At 46.7% G+C, this 20,831-nt stretch overlaps 1 protein-coding gene across 5 annotated transcripts; it reads right to left on the reverse strand.

Moving 5' to 3' along the window:
* On the reverse strand, nt 1–20,655 carry znf335 (zinc finger protein 335). 5 transcript variants are annotated; one of them, XM_062458279.1, is made up of 28 exons: nt 20,217–20,655; nt 18,443–18,640; nt 17,557–17,830; nt 17,263–17,340; nt 16,043–17,125; nt 15,547–15,714; nt 11,680–11,847; nt 11,139–11,409; nt 10,707–10,881; nt 10,147–10,259; nt 9,817–9,835; nt 9,578–9,715; nt 9,219–9,295; nt 8,971–9,131; nt 8,397–8,617; nt 7,831–7,927; nt 7,612–7,700; nt 6,491–6,753; nt 5,848–5,980; nt 4,923–5,126; nt 4,203–4,345; nt 3,569–3,708; nt 3,387–3,487; nt 2,189–2,266; nt 1,961–2,044; nt 1,730–1,789; nt 1,213–1,318; nt 1–721 (listed from the first exon to the last, which is right to left on the reverse strand). In XM_062458279.1, the coding sequence occupies exons 2-28, from the start codon at nt 18,638–18,640 to the stop codon at nt 600–602; spliced, it is 4,764 nt and encodes a 1,587-aa protein (XP_062314263.1). In that variant the 5' UTR covers nt 20,217–20,655; the 3' UTR covers nt 1–599. The 5 variants fall into 5 exon arrangements, with proteins under 5 accessions (XP_062314263.1, XP_062314260.1, XP_062314261.1 ...); XM_062458276.1 differs by having other exon boundaries at nt 2,180–2,266; nt 20,217–20,654; XM_062458277.1 differs by having other exon boundaries at nt 10,707–10,884; nt 20,217–20,654.
* Between the last annotated feature and the right edge of the window lie 176 nt (nt 20,656–20,831).

Consider the following 20,831-nt stretch of genomic DNA (forward strand, 5'->3'; position numbering starts at 1 on the left):
TTAATAATTTGGTATCATCCTGGAGCTTATTGAGCATTGTTTTCATTGGCTAACAAAGTCAAACAAACCTTATATTTTCCATAATTCAAACAGAATCTGTACAAATGATTAGGTTCATAATCATTCACAATCAAACATTCAACTCTCTTAGACAGTAAAATTCAAATGCCTTTACGACAGGCATATCTATTCATACATACCATTGAAAATAAACAATTTGTTTTGGAGAATTCTCTTATTTCAAAGTACTTCAGTCCATTCGAAGCAATGCGTCTAAATCTAAAACATGATTTCAGCCATCTCATTTCCAAAGTGGTCTAGGCACGTGCCAATAGGTCGATTTAAGTACAGAGTAGTCCAACCTAGTCGGCCTCAAAACTTTAATGCACAGTCCCTATGATTAGATTATGACGACACAGGTGCGATATTTAGGATTTACAAATGCTCTCAATAATATGTTTGAGAATTCCGTCAGAAAAGATAAGGACTTTCCATTTTGTAGCTACGAATCCCAGCCTAAGCAGTCCAAGGCCACAGATCCTATGTTGGAGCTCATCTGTCCATTCTCCATGATTGAAGGCCACCAACGGTACAGGGCTTCACTCGTCAGTGAAGTGGATGACGTCGTACTGGATTCCTTGCTGCTGCAGCTGCTGCAGCTGTTCTGGTGTGGCCTCCGTGTAAACTGTCTGGGTCTGGCTCATGGCTGCGTCTGCTACGGCTACACACACAACACCGGGGAGAGAGAGAGAAAAGGAAACATGAAGAATACTTAGTTCAACTTTAAGTTTTTTGTTTTGCACCTTTCGAGACATTCAAGATTGCCTAAACCAACAGGAGAGCAAGCCAACCTAATGCAAAAAAAATAACGCTAATCACACTTTTTGCAATGACTGATGCAAACCTATTATGCACCATATTAGACAACTTAAATGAAAGTTGATTATTTGACGTCATGTTCATTCTTCACATCCTTATCAACCTTTGACAAGAAATCACAGATTTGAGTTCAAATTTATTTTGAGTTTCTATCAAATAGTAGTCATACAAAAGACGAGAAAGTTGTGAGAGCTATAACCTTAAACTGTATTTGTAATAGTGACTGTATGGAGTAAATAAATCACAATCTGAGTCCTCATAGTTATAGAACAGGAGGGAGTCATGACTGTTCTTCTCAGTTCTAGAACAGCAAGGAAGATTGACAGCTCTAACCTGACACTGCAGAGTGGGCCGCAGCCTCCAGGTCCTCAGGGCTGACTATCTGCTGCTCAGAGCTGATGGGTAAATAACGAATCTGTCCATCATGGCTCAGGGAAATCTATACACACACAGACACGCACACACATTTGAACATTAGTCACTAAACATTAGTCATGGCGCTACACGTTATGGCCAAAAGCACCCATGCCTTGCCTCTGTGAAACACAGATTGCCAATGCACATTTCAGGCCTTCATGATGATCAGTGTTGACCTTAACCTTCCAGGGGGGGCGGGGGGTGCCGTTGGGGGGGCGGGGTGCCCCCCTAATATAATGGTAGGGGAAACATTGATGATGTAGCTTCCAGAGGAGCTTGGAGCATGGCAGAGTAGCGCAAGTTGGTTCAATAGATTTTCTACATACGGCTATATAGAGTATATCGACTGAATTTACATGTAATGTTTGTGAATCTCAGAAGTTCATCAGTGAATATGGATTGATTTAACGATTGCGTTCGTGTGCCAGCTCACCTGCTGTTCCTGGAGGAAGGTACCATCATGCTCATACTGGATAATCTGTCCATCTGGCATCTGTTGAGATAAAGATACATCCTTTCATCACAAACACCTCTCATTTTACTATGGTCCACCATAGACTAGACGTCACTTGTCCCACTTTTGTAACCTTCACAATAATGCTTGGCGATGTGCACTTCCTCCCTCCCTCCCTCCCTCCCTCCCTCGTCACCTCACCCCATCCACCTGTATGTGGTTGCCGTCTGCCACCACTACGTACTCCTGTGGGATCAAGTGCTGGACTCCGTCTTGAGAAATGATGTACTGGACCTGGCCATGTGTGCATATAAGAAAAAGAAGAAAAAAAGGAATGACACGGTTTACGTGAAAGTGACACAGGTAGAGGATTGTTCCAACTGTTCCATCCCAGACTGGTCACGTCTCTCCTGAGTGAAAGTGTCATGCCTCCGTCACCTGGTTGTCTCCTGTCATGAGGTGCTGTACGGTCTGGCCGTCCACAGTGGTTATCTGCTGGATGTAGCTGCCCTCCTCCTGCAATTCAACGTACGCCAGCACATGATGTACGCTGTCCATCAAACTTACACGAACTACAGGCAGTATCTCAAACTGTTTCCATGTTCCAGTGCCATCTTTACTGTACACACTTTCACTATGGATTAGATCAGGGGTGTCAAACGCTGGCCTGCGGGCCGGTAACACAGTGGTGGGCTGTCAGGGCCAGCAAGGCCTCCTCTGCTGGCTTAAACACTATCAGAATCACTGACTTATGTTTTAATATTGAGGTAACGCATGCACCACTAATACTATAAATCCCAGAATGCTCTGCTAGTGCCTTGGCGCGTCAAGACGCGCAAGCATCCCTTCCTCTGTTTTCATTCATTCCCAACCTCATGCTACCAGTCACCTCGGCCAGATATCAGACACCCTTCCCAAAAAATTGCCCAACGGAAGGTGGAAAACAGGAGCTTTCTAGACAGGTGGGAGACCGAATATCTGTTCACGACCGCAAAGGACAGACCTGTTTGTCTTGTGTGCGGAGCCAACGTGGCTGTAAGAATATAACATAAGAAGACACTATGAAACCAAACACCACGACAAGTACAAGCACCTGGACATACAGCAGAAGCGCCAGAAGGTAGAGGAGTAAAACTTAAGTCTGTTCCCACTGTGTATCTGAGTTTGACACCCCTGGTTTAGATGATTTGAGGGACACCCATTTGAAGCTGGGAGGAGAGATGGAGATGTGTGTATTTATCTTAGGAGTCTAACGGTACACATTCGTACCGACAGTCAGATGAAGAATACATTTGAGTCAGCCACGTGTTTCTACTTTATGGAAACTGATGAAGTCAATCAGATGAAATTGGAGAAAACGCTGCACAATTTTCCCTCATCTGTCCATATTTTAGTGTCGGGAGTTTGAGAAATGCTTGCGGCAAGCTAGCTAGATAGAGCGAATGGCAGTTTGTCAAAGCTCAAAATGTAAAACGGGGGTAATCAGGGGACTTGAACTGAAATATCAAAAAAGTCCCAAATGGAAAATTGTATCAGTTTTCACAGTCATGTAGACGAGTCCCCGTTGTACCGAACCGTGACCCCAAAACCGCGGTACGTACCATTACACCTATAACGTATGTGTGTGTGTTCATACCTGGTCAGAGAGGGTCTGGTCCTGGGCTACTATGATGTGCTCCTGGCCCAACGCCTGCTGCAGGCGTTCTGGACTGATCACTGCCTGGTTAGCCTGTAAGGCTGGGAGACACACACACACTACATGAAGGGCTTCTGTTTGAATGTATATTGTGTGTATGTGAGCGTTCTAGCAAGCCTTACACTGCAGTGTGGCCAGGGCCTCTTCGTCACTGTTGACGATGATGGTGTGCTGGGGGGTGCAGGAGCGGGGCTTGCGTGTGGGGGGGTCCTGGCTGTGGAGGCGCTCCATGTGGAACTTGAGGTGGCCGTTACGGTTGAACCTGCCAGGTGTGTGAAAGAGAGACAGGCAACAAAGACAGATCAGGTAGGAAGGTTATTGATACCCGAAGGGAAACTGCACTGTTGGCAGCAGTGAAAAAGGAAAAACACTCCTGTAAAACACTAGAACACGAGACAGGGAGGGTTGTACTCCTACAGAGGGTGATAAGGGGGGGGGGGGGGGGGCATTTGGTTTCCACAAGATGGCATTTTGTGTATAGTTCTCATAGAAACTATAGAAACAGCATTCCATTTGGGTGAGCCCACCCTGGATAACCACCCCACATCACCTTTCCTACAATCACAGATTCTGAAGATACTGGAAAACATAAAAAATAAAAGACCACTCGTATGTGGAATTCAGTATTTTGTGGTGACCTTCTGCTACTGTTAGAGTGCAAATCCCACCCGGGGTTCAATGAAGTGCTCCTCTACTCAACCCTCTACTCTGCTCTGCTCCCCGTGGGCGCTCTCTAATGCCCTTCCCCCTCCCTACCTCTGTCCGCACAGCTCGCAGGAGAAGGGCTTCTCATTGGTGTGTGTCATCATGTGCCGCCGCAGGTCCTTCTTATTCTTGGAGGCGAAGCTGCAGCTGGGGCACTTGTGAGGCCGCAGGTAGGCATGCAGCCCCATGTGAGTCTAATAATAATCATCATCACAACAATAATCATCATAATAATAAATTGCTATTTGTAATGTGCCTTTTTAGCACTCAAAGTGCTACAGTACAATATAATCAGTCTCATAACATACAATAACAGTAAGAACAATCACAATCAAATAATTATAAAAAGGTACGTTTTAAGCAGTTTTTTAAAGCAGTCAAACAAAGGGGCATTCCTAATGCAAAAAGGTTGAGTAGCCAAGGCTACAGGTGAGTAGCCAAGCTTAGGATCAATGCAAGTAAAGGTCCCACCACTCATGGTTTTCAGTTTGCAAAGAGGCTGAAAAGAGAGATTGAACCAGCTAAACGAGAATGGGAGGAAGTATACGGTGTTGCCAAAGGGGTAGGGACCCCCATCATGGGGGCATCAGTTCAGTCAGCTTTGCAAACTGCATGTACACTTACAGTACTGTGCAAAAGGAACCCAAGATTTGACACAAATATTATCTTCAAATTTTATTTTTTTTGTCTTCTGTATTTGTGCTGTGTATATGTTTGTGAGTGTGTGTGTGTGTCTGTGCACCAAAAGGGAGGGCGTAGATTGAAACCCACCTTGACCTCAGGCCAGGACGAGGCTGTGAAGTCACAGTCGGGGCACTTGAAGGTCCCTGGGTCCAGGTGGGCCCTCTTGTGGTTCTCCATGTCTGAGCGTCCGTGGAAGGACTCCATGCAGATACGGCAGGAGAACCTCTTGGGGTTGAGGCTCTGCTGGTTGGAGCCCAGCGTGCAGGGAGAACCAGGGGCCTCACTGCTCAACTGTACCCAGGAACAGATCACAGGTTGGGGGTCAGGCACTGGAGGGATTAGCCCTGAGCTAACTAGTCAATGGATGACAGTCAATCATAAAAGAGATTGACAGAGATTGTTCTGAAAAAAGGCTTATCGTGTGCACCTTCTTGTGTGTAAAGCAAAAAATTAACTCTGTATTTTGCGTTTTGTGTCAACTGTGTTTAAGTATTTAGGTCAGCGATTCCCCAGGGAGAAGAAAAGGTGTCACTGTCTCTCAAAACTGAGATGAACTTTTCTGATCTCAGTTTGGGAGTATTACGATAATACTGCATCGAACATTCACGTCCCACTGCGGAAAGGCTTTTGTGATGCGTCCAAGCCACTATCTCCCAACACCTTCAAATCTAAGCTCACTCCTATCTCAATGTAGTAAGATGAGACAATAATATCATGACATTACTATTTTATTCACCGTCATGACACCATGCCAAAGTGTTCCGTGTGAGATATAAAGACAAAAGAATAGTTTGTCATAATCCCCCTTTTTGCCACAAACATTTAGATGTCAGATTTAAAAGAGGGGATGTTGGGCAAAATAGTTTAGGAAAACCCTCATTTTTGGAGATGATAATAACGTGTCCGATAATTGTGTCATGGGTTCGGCACTGCTAGACAGCAAAACTACATGTTCATAGCAAGAAAAGGGACTCACAATGAAGTTGTGTACTTTAGCTTGATATGGATTTACCTCCACCTGCTGTAGCTCCCCGTCCCCGAGCCCAGATGTCAGGTAGTATTTGTCGCTGTGACCCTTGTGGCTGTCTGACCCCGACATGCCGCGGTCCTCCATGGCCTGGCTGGCTGGGGAGCTGCTCTCCACACTGTCAGAGACACAACACCAGGGTGAGAGGCAGGGCCACTTCTAACTTGCCAATAATGCAAAAACTGTATTTGAATATGAAAAAAATATATAATTTGAAATTCTGAGGGATCCCGAACATCTACAGACACTAAGAATCATCAACGCAGAATGAGATTGATATTATACGCCAAGCAACAGTCTTTTCGAACAAATAGTCCGTTTCTAGCTAGCAATCTCACAGCTGGTGGTAATTATTATTACACTGGGAGTCACAACAGCCTGTCAGAAACCAAAAGGGCCTGTGAGAGAAGGAAAAAAAGTCGAGAAAACACTCATTGAGTAGCAGGGCAGCTGCCCAGTACAAAAGGAGTCTTGGGTCCAAAATAACCCCATGACAAATAAACGAGTGATGAATCACTATATTCCAGGTGTGGTTGGTCGCTTTTTTCAAATATCAAACTAGGCTTCCAAAACAGTCAGGGACGTCCTGGCCCAGACACACCATGGAGGTGCTGTATCCGGGTTGTACCTGTATCCGGGGCCCGTGCTGTGGATCTCCTCCGCCGCTTGTTCCACCATGCTGAAGTCTTCCGCCCCCTCGTACGCCTCGATGGCGATCTGCGCCAGCTCGCCCGTCTCCGCACTGGCCGCCTCGTAGGCCTCCTGCACCACCGTCTCACCGTTCTCCGATACATGGAAGGTCACAACCTTCTGGGGCTGGCCCGGCGCTGAGGCCAGGCCCGTCCAGGAGCCCGCCTCAAGGGCCCTTCCATCAGACTTCAATACTGCCACCTGGGGGTAACACATAAAAAAGTAAAGCTAAAATGCTTTAAGACATAATGGAATGGATAGACTTAAACATGTTCTCAACATTGTACTTTTATACTGCAGCACAAATGCAGAAGAAGAAAACAATAAATATTTAAGAAGATTTTTGCGTAAAAAATCCTGGGTGCCTCAGACTTTTTGCACAGTACTGTACTTTCAAGGCCACAAAATGTTATTAACAATAAAACAATTATTAAAGTTCACAGAGGAAGTAACCAAGTACTGGGTGCAGATTGAAATGATGGCACTACACAGTTTGTCCATGTCTATGTTTTATCTGCAGTTACACACACAAAGTAATATGTACTACTTGGTAATGGGTGCAAGATTTCTTCTTAATTTTTACTCAAGAGTAAAAATTTTGTGAGACAAAAAAGGGCAGAATTTCTATTTACAGATTCTATTTACAGATTAATCTGAACATCCACCTGTCACTTTAAAATTCCAGCCTTTCAGAGAGACTATGTGTATTCATGATGCCATGGTAGCGGTGAAATATTATGAGTTATAGTTTGTTAAAAGCCTAATATATATATATACTTTTAATGACCATCAGACCAACTAAACAACAAACTAAAGTTTTTCATAGTTTCGTTTTTCATTTGTACATGTACATACACAAACAAACAGAATGAACAGATTATTAGACAGACTGGATCAACCTAGTCAAGGCAATACTGCTATATCACACTGTACCGGGTCAGTATAACAATGGGCATATCTCTGCATGAGGTACTAAAACAACATGCGTCCATCCTCTCAGCCAACCCTTGTTTTGTGTGCAGAGCACTACAATAGAATTGGCTAGCCCAACCTACGTACTTGAAGGGAGTTTCCAACCAGCTCCCGCGCGTTGCTCATGTTCAACAGCAGGTCCAGGGCATTCTGGGCCGACAGGTCAGTGGACTCAGCTGAGGAGGGGACCAGAAGGTGGTGAGCATGTTCGTTTAGATCACCACTTTCTGAAGTGAAATGTGTCCCTTTTTTTAGGAGGACTTATATGTGAAATCTGAATCAAAGTTTGTATTTGCAAGGTTGTACCTTGTTCATAGATAATGGTGGTGTTTCCCAAGGCATCCTGGGTGACGGAGGCATTGTCCATGCCCTGCATGGCTTGTAGCGTAACAGGGTCCACCACCTAAACATCACACACACACACAAAACACACCAAAGGCCTGTTCCATAAAGCGAGTTTAACAAATTACCTTCTGGCGTGATGCCATATTTAACTTAATTAACCACTATCATTCCAAAACGTATGTTTATAAAAAACTAAACTTAAATAAAACATTTAATACATTATACAATGATGAACAATGGTTTCAGAATGATACAAACGTATAACAATACTTATATAGTAGTTTGTGATATGTTTTGGCTGATCTTTCATGTCAATCATGGCATGTTATTTTATTTTGATGAGGTGGTGGATGGACCACCATTCACCAGGAAAGACTGGTTTACAGATCCGAGGTCGCATTCATAAATTCGCGTCAACCCTTTTTTTGATTGTCTCTGCATCTTTCCTCGGTCACTGACTGAAATGGCCGCAGCAGGGGAGCACACACAGGCCTTGTGGTGCCAAAGGGTAACAGCGGAGGTCTTACTATGGCGTTGTGCAGGCCCTGCGTGTCGTCATGCTGCTGTTTGAGCTCCTCAATCTGCTGCAAGGTGAAGAAGGGGCGGCGGCGGCGGCGGACCGGCTCCTCGGGGTGGCTGGTGCTCCACTCCTCGAAGGCCTCCGCGTGGCGACACTGAACGTGCAGGCGCAGGTTCTTCCTGTGCCTCGTCATGAAGTGGCACATGTCGCAGGAGAATGGCTTCTCTCCTGGAGGAATGGACAGACACACAGAAAATGTGTACAAATGCATAGTTTAGGACTACACTTGCATGGGGGGGTTTATCGAGTACAGAGAATTAGGTATAGATTCAATTCGAAAAAAAAGAAAAAAACGTTATCGTCTATCCCCATAGGGATGGAACAATAGAGGAGAACATAATTTTTAGACAGAGCCTTAAACAAACAATACAGAACAGAGAGAAAAAAATATTATAAGTAATAACCCACACAACTGTTGTAAGAGACCTACATATCCATACTTACATATCCACCCCCTAGATGTTATATATTCACATTTTACCAACACCGACCAAAAGATTATGCTCTCTTCAGGAACTGACCTGTGTGCTTGATGGCCAGGTGGGACACCAGGAAGTCCTTTTTAGATGTAGAGTATTTACAGTAGTCACACTTGAAGGGCTTGTCGTTGGTGTGGGATAGCTGGTGATTAAGGAGCAGCTTCTTGTTGTCGCAGGTGTAGTCGCAAAACTCACATTTGAAACTTGAAAACGGGAAAAAGAAATCAGCATTTTGTCTTAAGTTAGGAGGGTGTACAAATATTTTTTAGAGACTAGTGTTAGAGACTGACCTGCTGTCCCCTAGGGTTTGGATGTGGGTCAGAAGATGCACTTTGAAGGTGTAGCGCTTCTTGAAAGACTTTCCACACTAAGAAATCAAACACAAATGTTTTATACAAACTGAATTGTGTACACAAACAACGCTGGACAAAGATAGTTCAATGACCAAAGCAGACGCTGTTACAAGCACTTGGCTAGTTTGCTAAATAGAAGCAGCACCGTTTTTAATTATGGTCTATCAAATCAATTTTTAAGAAATGTCACAAAGGGCTCCAAGTCCACTGTGACTTCAATAAGGACAGGTAAGTTTGTTATTAGTCAGTCAGTGTCACATATGGTATTACTGTTTTGTATGCCTGGGCGCCCCCACCTTGTCACACATGTGGGGTTTCTCAGTGCTGTGCGTCTTCATGTGCTGTGTGAGTCTTTTCTGCATGGGGTAGACCCTGTGACACACCGGGCAGGCGAACTGGGACACCCTGGGACACTGAGACACATGCAAAGCAACCTGCTACAGCATGAAAATACATACGTAACAACCCACAGCATGTGAAGAGGAGCATAAACTGTATATTATTTCCAATGGAAATTTCGGACTAGTATTCTTACCAACTCGGTTTTTATTTTCCTGAGTGAAGGAGTAAAGGAAAAAAAAGAAAATCAACATTAAGATTAGAGTGACAGGAGACATATTCAACACAATGTACTTTGAATTATAGTAATAATATAATAAGTTTATAGTTATTATATTTATTATAATTAATTATAGTACTGCTATTTTAAAAGAGTTCAACTGATCTGCCTGAGTAAGATAGGTGGGGTTAGCATTACTGGGATACTCATTGGTTCTACTGTGCCAGACAAAAGTAATCAAGCCATGAAATAATTCCATTCATTGTTTAAACCCGGTGTGAAACTCGCTACTCAAGGTGCGCTTACTTGTCCTTGTTGTGTGTGGCAGAGTGTCGGATCACGTCCTTTCTGTACACGCTGCTGTAGTCGCACTCCTCACACTTGAAAGGCTTGTTGCCCTCGTGGTTGAACATGTGCTCCTGCAACACAACACACCATCTTCAAAAAGCCCTCAGGCAGTGGAATTAGGGTTAGTAAGGCAGAAAAGCCAAGTTTGGGGGTTTGATTTAAAGGACAGTACAAAAGGTCCTTAAAAGGCTCAACAGGAGCTCTTATTATAATTTAAAGATTATTAAGACTATTATTTTATTGATATGTTGTTGACTGGAGCCTTGTCACAAACAATATTCACATGACAGTTATTACATACGTTTGATAAATAAAGAGGTTGATATTGACATATTACAGGCACACACTGCTAAGGCAAAACCTGCAGGAATGGCAGGACTTGACTCATCACCATTGGATTCCCCTCTTCTCTTTGCAGTGTGCTACCAAGGCAACAATACAGCCCATAATTAACCAAGCACTTTGTGAACCTGGGTGACAACACGCACGCACACACACACACAAACAAACACACACACCTTAAGTGAGGACCAGCGCTTGCAGCGGTAGTTACACTGGAGGCACTTGAAGCGTTCAGGGTCGTTGCCCTCGTGGGAGTCCACATGGAAGCGCAGGTCATCCTGGGACATGAAGCGGGAGCCGCAGATCCAGCAGTTGTGAGGCCTCACCAATGGCTTGAGGGACTTACAGTACCTACTGGACACAGCCAGGGAGGACAGCACAGAAGAGGGACACTTTACTGACTTATTATCATAAACTATATAACTAAAAACATAAAACGTGTTTACAGTATGTATTGAAGATTTGTATTTATTAGTTCTTTGAAAGGACGCAAGTGGCTGGTTAACGTTTCAGAGACCACCCTAATCTGCTACTTTGCACGCCTAGTTTCAACAAAGAGCTCCTAACGAAACATAAACAAGAGTCTAAGCCAGGTGTAGGCCCCTTACTTGCGGTTCATGTACTTCTTGTACTTCTTACGGAGGAACCTCTTGGAGGGTCGCCCTCTCTTCCTGGGGAAGAACTCCTCTTCCGGCGGCATGTTGGAGGACGGGTCTTTGTTCTCGGAGTCCGACTGGCTGATGCCCGCCTCTGCCTCGTCTCCGCCATTGGAAGGCACCCGTTTGTTTCCCATGTCTGACGAGCTGGCCTCCTCCGACAAGCTGGGCGCTGCTGCTGCGATGGTCTTCGGTCTCTTGGCTGGGCTCCCAGAAGCTGTCTCTGTGTTGACGCACAACACACACACACACGCAGGGATGAAACACAGAAACTAGACTCTCCCCCCCACCCGTGGGTACCTGTGGGGAAATCCTTGGATATAAAAGGTTTCATGCTCAATCTCCCTATCTTCACACCTCACGTGAAATACACACACTCTGGCTAAACAAAGACAAACTCGAGAATAAAGGTGACACTTGCGAAGTACGTGACGCGGGTGTGTCTTGCCGGGGAGGAGGCGGGATGGGGGGAGGGTTTGGGGGTGACACTCACCACCTCTGGTGCTGTAGCCCTCCTCGATGAGGCTGAACTTCCTGGGCCGGCCGGCCCGGCGCCGGGGGCGACCCTGGGAGGAGGAGGAGCAGGGAGGGGGGGCCTTCTTCAGAGGGACAGGCGGTCGGCCCCTGCTGTCCTCGTCTGCTGGGTTATAGTCACTGTCCTCTGCAGGGAAGACGAGAGAGAGAGACAGAAAGAGAGAGACAGAGAGAGAGACAGAGAGGCAGACAGTGTTATTGTGCAGCTTGCTGGAGAACATACTTTTTGTTCTGGTGATGTTGGAAAAAATAAAAAATAACAATAGGGGTGGGAATCTTTTGGTACCTTTCGATTCGATTCTTGGGGTCACGATTCGATTAAAAATCGATTGACAATTTTTCACAGATTGTTTATTTTTTTATTATCATAAAAAACAATAAATTCACATACATTTGTGAATCGATCTGAATCGCTAGCAGACTGAATCGCAATTCAAATGTGAATTACAATTTTCCCCCCACCCCTACTAAACAAGGTGTATTACTAATACCATAGTATCACAAAGTATATACGGTCCACTTCTAACCTTAGCTATCCATCCAGATCTTCTCCACCTGTCCTCTCTCTTTCTATTGGGCTCTGGAACTGCCAGTCTGCTGTGAACAAGGCAGACTTCATCCCGGCGTTTGCATCCCATGCTTCTCTTCACGCCCTTGCGCTGACAGAGACATGGATCCGCCCAGAGAACACTGCAACTCCAGCTGCTCTCTCCGTCAACCACTCGTTCTCTCACTCACCCCACTCAACTGGGCGAGGTGGTGGGACAGGTTTGCTTCTTTCCCGACATATTAAATACACATCCACCCCACTCTCTGTTATTGCCAAATCATTTGAACACCATTATGTGATGCTAACTGATCCTATCAAAGCATTCTTAGTTGTCCTCTATCTCCCACCAGGGCCGCTAGCCGACTTTGTGGAGGAGCTGGACATCTCGAACAAACGCAGGCCGTCGACTTCAAGTCTCTCCTGACTTCCTTCGACCTGACGCTGCTGAACACACCAGCGACCAACAAGGCAGGAAAACAGCTCGACCTCATCCTGACACATAACTGTATCACTGACTTAACCTCTGTAACCCCACTACACATTTCTGATCACTCCTTTATCCAATTCTCTGTCTCTCTCCCTCCAACTCCTCCTACCTCCCCTCCCCTCGTAACTTTCCGCCGCAACCTCCGCTCCCTATCCCCCTCCCATTTCTCCTCCATTGCAACATCCTCCCTCCCTCCCATTGACGAGTTCATGTCCCACCCCACTGACACTGCCACCAACACCCTGTTATCCACATTAACTGCATCACTCGACACTCTCTGTCCCCTGTCAACCAGGCCTGCACGATCTTCTCCCTCCTGTCCGTGGCTCACGGATGTTATTCGTGTAGAACGGTCGATCCTTCGGGCAGCTGAGGAGATGGTGCAAGTCCAAAGACGGTCTGGGCCTTGATAAGTATCACTCCTCCTGCCCGCATAACTGATGCTAAAACCCACTACTTCCTGAAAAAATTAACTGCCTCAAACCCTCACAAACTTTTCTCTACCATCTCCACCCTTCTAAACCCACCTCCCCCACCCCCCCCGTCCACCCTGACAGCAGACGACTTCTCCTCCTTTGAGAAGAAAGTTGCTGACATTAGCAGTCGATTCCCTGAACCCTCCTTTCCTACCCACTCACCCTCCATGACTGACCCAACTAAATGTCTGAACTCTTTCTTCCCCCTGTCGGAGGCAGAGATCTCTGACCTCATTCTCTCTCATCGCCCCACCTCCTGTCCCCTTGATCCAGTCCCCTCCCCTCTCTTTCAAACCATCTCTCCCTCCATAATAACTTTTATTCTCCATGTCCTTAACTCTTCTCTTACTTCAGGCACTTTCCCCTCTGCCTTCAAACAGGCCAGAGTTAGCCCTCTACTCAAAAAACCCTCCCTTAACCCAGCCGTCTTCCAGAACTACAGACCAGTATCACTGCTACCCTTCTTTTCAAAAAAATTTGAACGCGCTGTATCTAACCAACTGTCAAACGTTCTCAGAACAACCTGCTCGACCACAACCAATCGGGCTTCAAGACTGGCCACTCCACAGAAACCGCCCTCCTGTCAGTCACCACTGCCCTCCAGTCTGCCAGAGCGGCTTCGAGGTCATCCGTCATCATTCTGCTGGACCTTTCTGCAGCATTTGATACAGTTAACCATCAAATCCTGCTTGCCAGACTTTCTGAGATGAGCATCACTGGCATTGCACTTCAGTGGATCTCATCCTACCTGTCGGGAAGATCCTACCAGGTCTCCTGTACACCACCTCGCTTGGACCAATCATCACCTCCCATGGCTTCTCCTACCACTGCTACGCTGACGACACGCAGCTGTACCTGTCGTTCCCCCAGACTGATCTCAGCTAGGATCGAGGCCTGCCTCACAGACATCTCCGCCTGGATGACCAAGCACCACCACCAGCTGAACCTCGCCAAAACAGAACTCCTCATCATCCTGGCCAAACCCTCCATCTCCCACAATCACTCAATCACCCTGGGATCTGCGACGGTGACCCCTTCATCCTCTGCCAGGAACCTCGAGGTGACCATGGATGATGAGCCCTTCCTCATAGCCCACATTGCTGCGGTCCCGGTCGTGTAGATTCACCCTCTACAACATCCGGAAGATCAGGAGATACCTGTCTGAGCATTCCACCCAGCTGCTAGTCCAAGCACCTGTCCTCTCAAAGTTGGACTACTGCAATTCGCTGCTCGCCGGTCTCCAAGCATGTGCAACCCGCCCTCTCCAGAGGATTCAGAATGTGGCAGCCCGCCTGGTCTTCAATCTACCCAGACGCCCCCATGTTACCTCGCTCCTCATCTCCCTCCACTGGCTTCCCATCACGGCCCATATCAGATTCAAGACCCTGGTACTGACCTTCCGAGCGGTGAACGGGACTGCACTTGACTACATCAAGTCTATTCTCCAGCCTTACACCCTCACCCGCCACCTACGGTCTTCTTCTGACAACTGTCTGGTGGTCCCACCTCCATCAGTGACACTGACTGTCTCCCCACCTTCAAGAAAAGGCTCAAAACGCACTTGTTCCGGGAGTACAACGGTACTTAGGAATGATTGGCTGGACCTGATGTTTCCTCCAGGATCACAATGACTCTTATTGACAGACTTTTTGCTCTTTTTGGTTAGCTGTAACTGACCTAAAACTTTTGTACTTCCGGTGTAATATATTTTTGTTGCTTGCTTCCACAGGTACACCCTTGCACTTGTTGAGGTTCATGTTGTTTAACTGTAACTTTTTCAACTACATGCTCTTATGGTTCTTCCCTTTGGGACTTATTTAGTTTTCACAATGTATACAACATGTTTTGGGCTACCCGCAATGTTTGGGGCTATCTCGTTGTTATTACATCTACATTACATTTACATTTAGCAGACGCTCTTATCCAGAGCGACTTACAGTAAGTACAGGGACATTCCCCCGAGGCAAGTAAGGTGAGGTGCCTTGCCCAGGGACACAACTAAATTTTTTCACGCACAGGAATCGAACCAGCAACCTTCTGATTGGTAGCCCGATTCCCTAACCGCTCAGCCATCTGACACCCCATGATCAGTGACCTATGCACTTTTGTAAAGCTCTCTTTTGGAAGTCGCTTTGGATAAAAGCGTCTGCTAAATGCGTAAATGTAATGTAAATGTGTGTGCTTTGCAGGGTGTCTGTCACATCAAGCATTAAGAGAGAAAGAAAGATTTGAGAAGAGAACGAGAATGTGCATGTGTAAATCAGGGAATGGCTTGTGATCGGTCGCCCTGTAGCCGTGCGATTCCAAACCGACCTTCCGGGTCGTCAATGGCCCCCGCATCCACAATGTCGTCCTCCTCCTCCTCCGGTGCCGGGGGCTTCTGGTTCCTCTCCTCATCTGCCTTCACCTCTGCCTGCCTCAGACGGGCCAGTAGCTCGCTCTTCCTGGGACGCCCGCGGCCGCGCTTCTTTGGGACGTCACCTGGGACACACAGTGGCTCATCACCACAGAGCTTACTGCCGTCTACACAGTGGTCAAATACCTCTAAGTAAGTTTGTTATAGCTTGGGTTAAATACATACATTCTGAATGAAGTAGACAGCCTTCTATCTCTAGCTACCTTTAAATACAGTCACCTCAAGTCTTTGAAGGCAGTTAAGACATAGAGGAGTGTCCATTTCATTTTGAATGTGAACTTCAGATATCCACATTGGTTTTGACTCGGGGTAGACTAAATGAATGGTACTCAAAGCATTTGACGATGTTCCCATCTAGCACTCGCCTCAGGTCTGCCGCGTAGCTGCTCTTACCTGCTGGTTTGAAGTGCCTGTCCCTCATATGGTTGATAAGCGTGTCCTTGGAGACGCTTTTGTAGGGACACATCTTGCACTTGAACTGCTGCACGATAACCACCTCCATCATCTCCTCCAGCTCAGCCAGGTTGGGCGCTCGCGTCCCGCTCCCTTCCTCCTCCTCCACCGTCCCCTCCCCCGCCGCCACGCCCGAAGCCCCCACCCCCCTGTCGTCCTCGTCCCCCCCTGACCTTGGCGCGGCGCCTGGCTCCGGAAGGGAGGAGTAGGTGCCGCTACTGCTGATGTACGGCCCCGGCTGGCACTCACCGCAAGCCACAGCCTCAGACAGCTCGCAGGGGCCGGCAGTGTGGACGAGGGGTTGGTCTGAGGAGGAGCCCTCGTCGGCGTAGAGGGAGCCCTCCGGCCCCTCGCTGGTCTCCAGGTAGCAGGAGTTCTGAGGCTGTCCAGAATGCTGGGGCTGGTCTGGTTCTGCCTCCTCATCCTCCTCCTCCTCCTGGGGATGGTATTCAGAGTGCGAACAGCCGGGCTGCTCCGAGTCTGCATCCGCCCCGTGCTGGGCCCCATACTGGGCCCCGTACTGTCGGCTCTGAGAGTGGTCATCGCTACTGTCAATGTAGCGAGAGTTTTGCGGCCGCTCAGCCGATGGCAGGTAGCCCCTGTCGCTGCACTCCACCACGTAGCGCCGGCCGTGGTGGGAGGGGTTGGAGTCGGCGCCGCTGCACTCCACGTACCCCGGAAGGTCCTGATCCGAGTTGTCCGCCCGGCCATACACCGGAAAACACGACCGGGACCTGGTCTGATCGGGCTCCTCTCTGGATGATTCCATGTAGGAGGAGGACTCCCCGGTCTGGTCCGGCCCATCTCCACTGCACTCCACATACTGGAAGGAGTGCTGAGGCTGGTCGGGGTGGGCCGAGCTGTAGCCGGAGGGGCCTGGCTGGTCGTCGGAGTGGTCAGGCTCCACACCCCCCTGCAGGTCCCCCTGGTCATGGCAGGTGGAGGTGGGGCCCTCTGACAGGGCCTCAATAGCGATGCGGCTAGACAAGGCCGAGGAGGACATGTGGGCCACCATAGGCGCCCCTGGAAGAGGAGCGAGCCACATTTGTGAAACACAGAAAACCCTGCAGAGGCGTTGGTTCAAGATCTGATAACTCTGTTTATGATCATTCATTATAATACAGGCTGAATGGATCAAGTCTATTGGGTTTCAGTCTCACCATCATCTGGTCCTTGTAGAATCAGGTACCGGGTTGTTTCTGCACCCCCATCCTCAGCACTGGTAACTGCAATGCAACCTAGAAGATGTTTTTATGTTATCTCACACTACATTATCATACCGAAATACTTCCAACAAATCTCTCTGGCAGGCTACAATGATGACCAACCAGCAAATGCAGTTCTCCATTCTTAAACATGAAAAGAGCTTACACGTAAATGTTGTTCATTCAGATATAAAGAATGTTAGAGACAACTCTACATCGAAAATACAGACATCCCTCTTGGACCCTCACCATTCATGATGTCAGGCCCGATGGTGGATTCAATGATTTTGTCGATGGCGGAACCCATGTCTGAGGAGGTGGAGGCCGTGGAGTCAGACACCATCATGCACCCGTCTGACACGGCGCTGGAGTGGACCAGCACCTGGGCTGACTCTGACACCAGGATGGACTGGGTTACTGTGGAGACACTGGACACGCTGGTGGACTGGGCCACCGAGGAGGAGTCTGGGAGGTGGACAGTGGCTCGGACGTCCGTGCTCGAGCTGGTCTCCGGGAGGAACACCTGCTAGTGGGCAGGGAGGAGAGACACTGAACGTGTTCCGACTCAAACATATGGAAATTACTGTGAGCGTAACTGATCTGGGCTGCGTTTCCCGATAACGATGGATCGTAGCAACAATCGAGCAAAAAACGAAACTATCGATATTTCTTACGTGCGTTTCCCAAACATGCTCATAAGGAGTAGGCTAATCTATGCACTTTCAAGAGTTACAAATTTTCAAGAGACACTTTAGCTACGATGTCTTTAGGAATGGCTCGTAAAACTACGATTCGTCCTACGATGGATTCTACGATCAACTTAGGCTTACGACGCTTTCGGGAAACGCAGCCCTGGAAAAACAAATCTCCAACTACAGAAAACTGAAATATGTTTGTCTCCCATATTATAACATTAACACAGATTCTACTAAAGCTATGTAGATGTGTAATTATGTAGATAATATTTAATTTAAATATGATTTAAATATATCTCTATTATTGTTGGGCCTGCTTGCAAGTAAACATTTTATTGTTCTTTGTGTACATTTCACATGGAATCAACTTGAACTTGATAAGCAACCTTTTAACACAACTGAACGCTCCATTAGAGTAGACGAGTAGCATAGCTTCTTACCATGAGCCCCTCTGAGCTCTGCCCCACGTGGCAGTCAGACTCGGGGGCTGGCGTGCCGTGGTGAGCCGAGGCAGCATCGCTGCTGTCTGCAGACATGGCCTCAGACGACTCCATGCCCATGCCACTCTCAGACGGCTCCTCCATTCCCGAGGGGCCCACATCGCTGCTGCTCTCCACCTCAATCTCCTCAGAGTCCATCTACAGGTTACAGGTACATTTACATTTTACATTTAGTCATTTAGCAGACGCTCTTATCCAGAGCGACTTACAGTAAGTACAGGGACATTCCCCCGAGGCAAGTAGGGTGAAGTGCCTTGCCCAAGGACACAACGTCAGTTGGCATTACCGGGAATCGAACTGGCAACCTTCAGATTACTATCCCGATTCCCTCACCGCTCAGCCACCTGACGTACTCCAGGTAAACTGAAGCTACAGGCTACATGTCTAAGTACAGGAAGGCCATCATCCTGATAACCAATGTCATTGCATGTTGTGACTGGGGACCCAGTTGCTGTGTACATTGTGATGTTGCCATTAATGTGATGGGAATAACATAAAATTTTGCAAATCAGATCGGGTCCATATTGAACTGTGAATTGTGTTTCAGTATGCAAGCAAGTATTGAATGGAGTAATGAGTGTCCTTGGAACAGAAAGTCTGGGTGAGCTGTGTACCATCAAGTATCCAAACGTTGTCTTGAAAAAGTAACTAATGAAGAGTCAGCAGTTTTCTGATATAATGGCAGCTTATGTAGAATCCAGTGTGATGTCCTGCAAGACCTACTTTATATCCTCCACTTTACAAGTATGGGCAGGTCAGTGTTACTATTTACTGGATGAGCTAGACGGCTTTGTGAGGATGCTTTGGGTCAGGTCATAGGCTTAAGATGATCAGAATATGAGGTATGTTTACTTGAATTTGGCAAGGAAAATAACGTTTGAGACGGTTGTGAAACTGACAGTATCAGGATCGTGTAGGAAAATAAATAAGAATGTGTGTTGGGTCTATGCTCGTTGAAACTATTACATATGTATGGTATTATTTTGATGACTAACCAATATATTAACTGTTAATGGTTGAATAGCAGTAGGCTTTATAACGACAAAAGCTTGGTAACCAGCTAGCTCCCTGTGATGATGAGACGAGCAGTCAGACAGAATAGAGCTAGCTAGATTAAGTGTTTGGCTAAACGAGCTAGTGTCTTATCAGCTACTGTGCTACTGTAGTGCTAGCACTAATCGTGCTGGCAACAAGATTAGTCTCCAGTTAGTCTAGATAGTTACTAGTCGCTGAGCCGCACCAAGCAAAACCAGATACTAATCTAGCTAGCACAAGCTAGCCTAGCTAATAGATGATTTGAAACCCGCACTGTCATATCGAAAGATTTCATAGGGCATTGTTGTCTTCTATCATACGGCATTTTAACCTCATGTCGAGTGGCGGAATACTAATATTCCACATAGCACTGAATGGTCATCGTTATGACGGACACAATTCATATCATAACCGATCCGATCTCTCAGAGTTACGTCTGCGTTAAGTATTTTATACGACCCCTCTGACAGTTTTGAAGGGGCCTAGGTGCCCTTCATCCTGCCTGCTGAACACCGCCATTTGCCACTAGCACTCTTTTCCACTCAGGCAATCTGGAAGCTCTACTGAGGCAGAGGGACCTCGAGGGCCTCAGCCACAACAGATCGCCTGACTTCTCTCCCTGAAGAAAATGAAAGTAATTTTGATGTTAAACACGAGATTCCTTTGAATTCATTCTTACCGTGAATTCCGAGTTGAAAACTGTAGATCCTTGTAGAAATACCGAAAAGAATAAGGATATGTAAGCAATTGTAGTTGCTCTTCTATTCGGGCGCCATCGGCATCTCCTTGCTTCCTGTTCGACCGACCGGATCTTGTTTAGCTACCTATATAAATATTTATATGTAACATGTATTTGTATCAAGGTCCTAAAATTCTGTTTGCACATATTCAGAAAAAGTTTGTTTGAATAACGTTTTTTCGAGTTAATTTCGTTCACGTTTTCGGTAACATATAGAACTATTGTTTTTAGAGGCAGATGCATTACAGAATGTATTGCGCAGTAATATCCACTGGAAGGACTTGGGTGTTTTGGATCACCGCACAGTTCCGTAATATGAAAACATCGTTAATATGCATTATACAACATGGAAGGATTTTAAGCCACGACACTATTAAAACACGTCACGTTGTCACATTGCGTAGGTGACATTGAGAGGTTAAATGGGCAAAATGGGTGCCTTTGAAAGGGATATCCAAGTATCTCGCGTTACGTAGAACCAGGCGAGCCACTTCTTCAGTCAGATCCATAAGGCTATACAGCACAACTCCTAAATGTATACATTGAGACGAATAG

Source organism: Osmerus eperlanus, chromosome 4 (genome assembly GCF_963692335.1).
Source record: "Osmerus eperlanus chromosome 4, fOsmEpe2.1, whole genome shotgun sequence".
Classification (NCBI taxonomy): Eukaryota; Metazoa; Chordata; class Actinopteri; order Osmeriformes; family Osmeridae; genus Osmerus; species Osmerus eperlanus.

What these genes read in the sequence shown, in the direction of transcription:
- znf335 (XM_062458275.1), bottom strand. Translation starts at nt 18,640, where the DNA reads ATGGACTCTGAGGAGATTGAGGTGGAGAGCAGCAGCGATGTGGGCCCC. An exon ending in AGCGCTGGTCCTCACTTAAG is followed by an intron (nt 10,260 to 10,706) that starts GTGTGTGTGTTT and finishes GTTGTGTTGCAG; the next exon opens with GAGCACATGTTCAACCACGA. An exon ending in AGCACGGGCCCCGGATACAG is followed by an intron (nt 5,981 to 6,490) that starts GTACAACCCGGA and finishes TGTCTCTGACAG; the next exon opens with TGTGGAGAGCAGCTCCCCAG.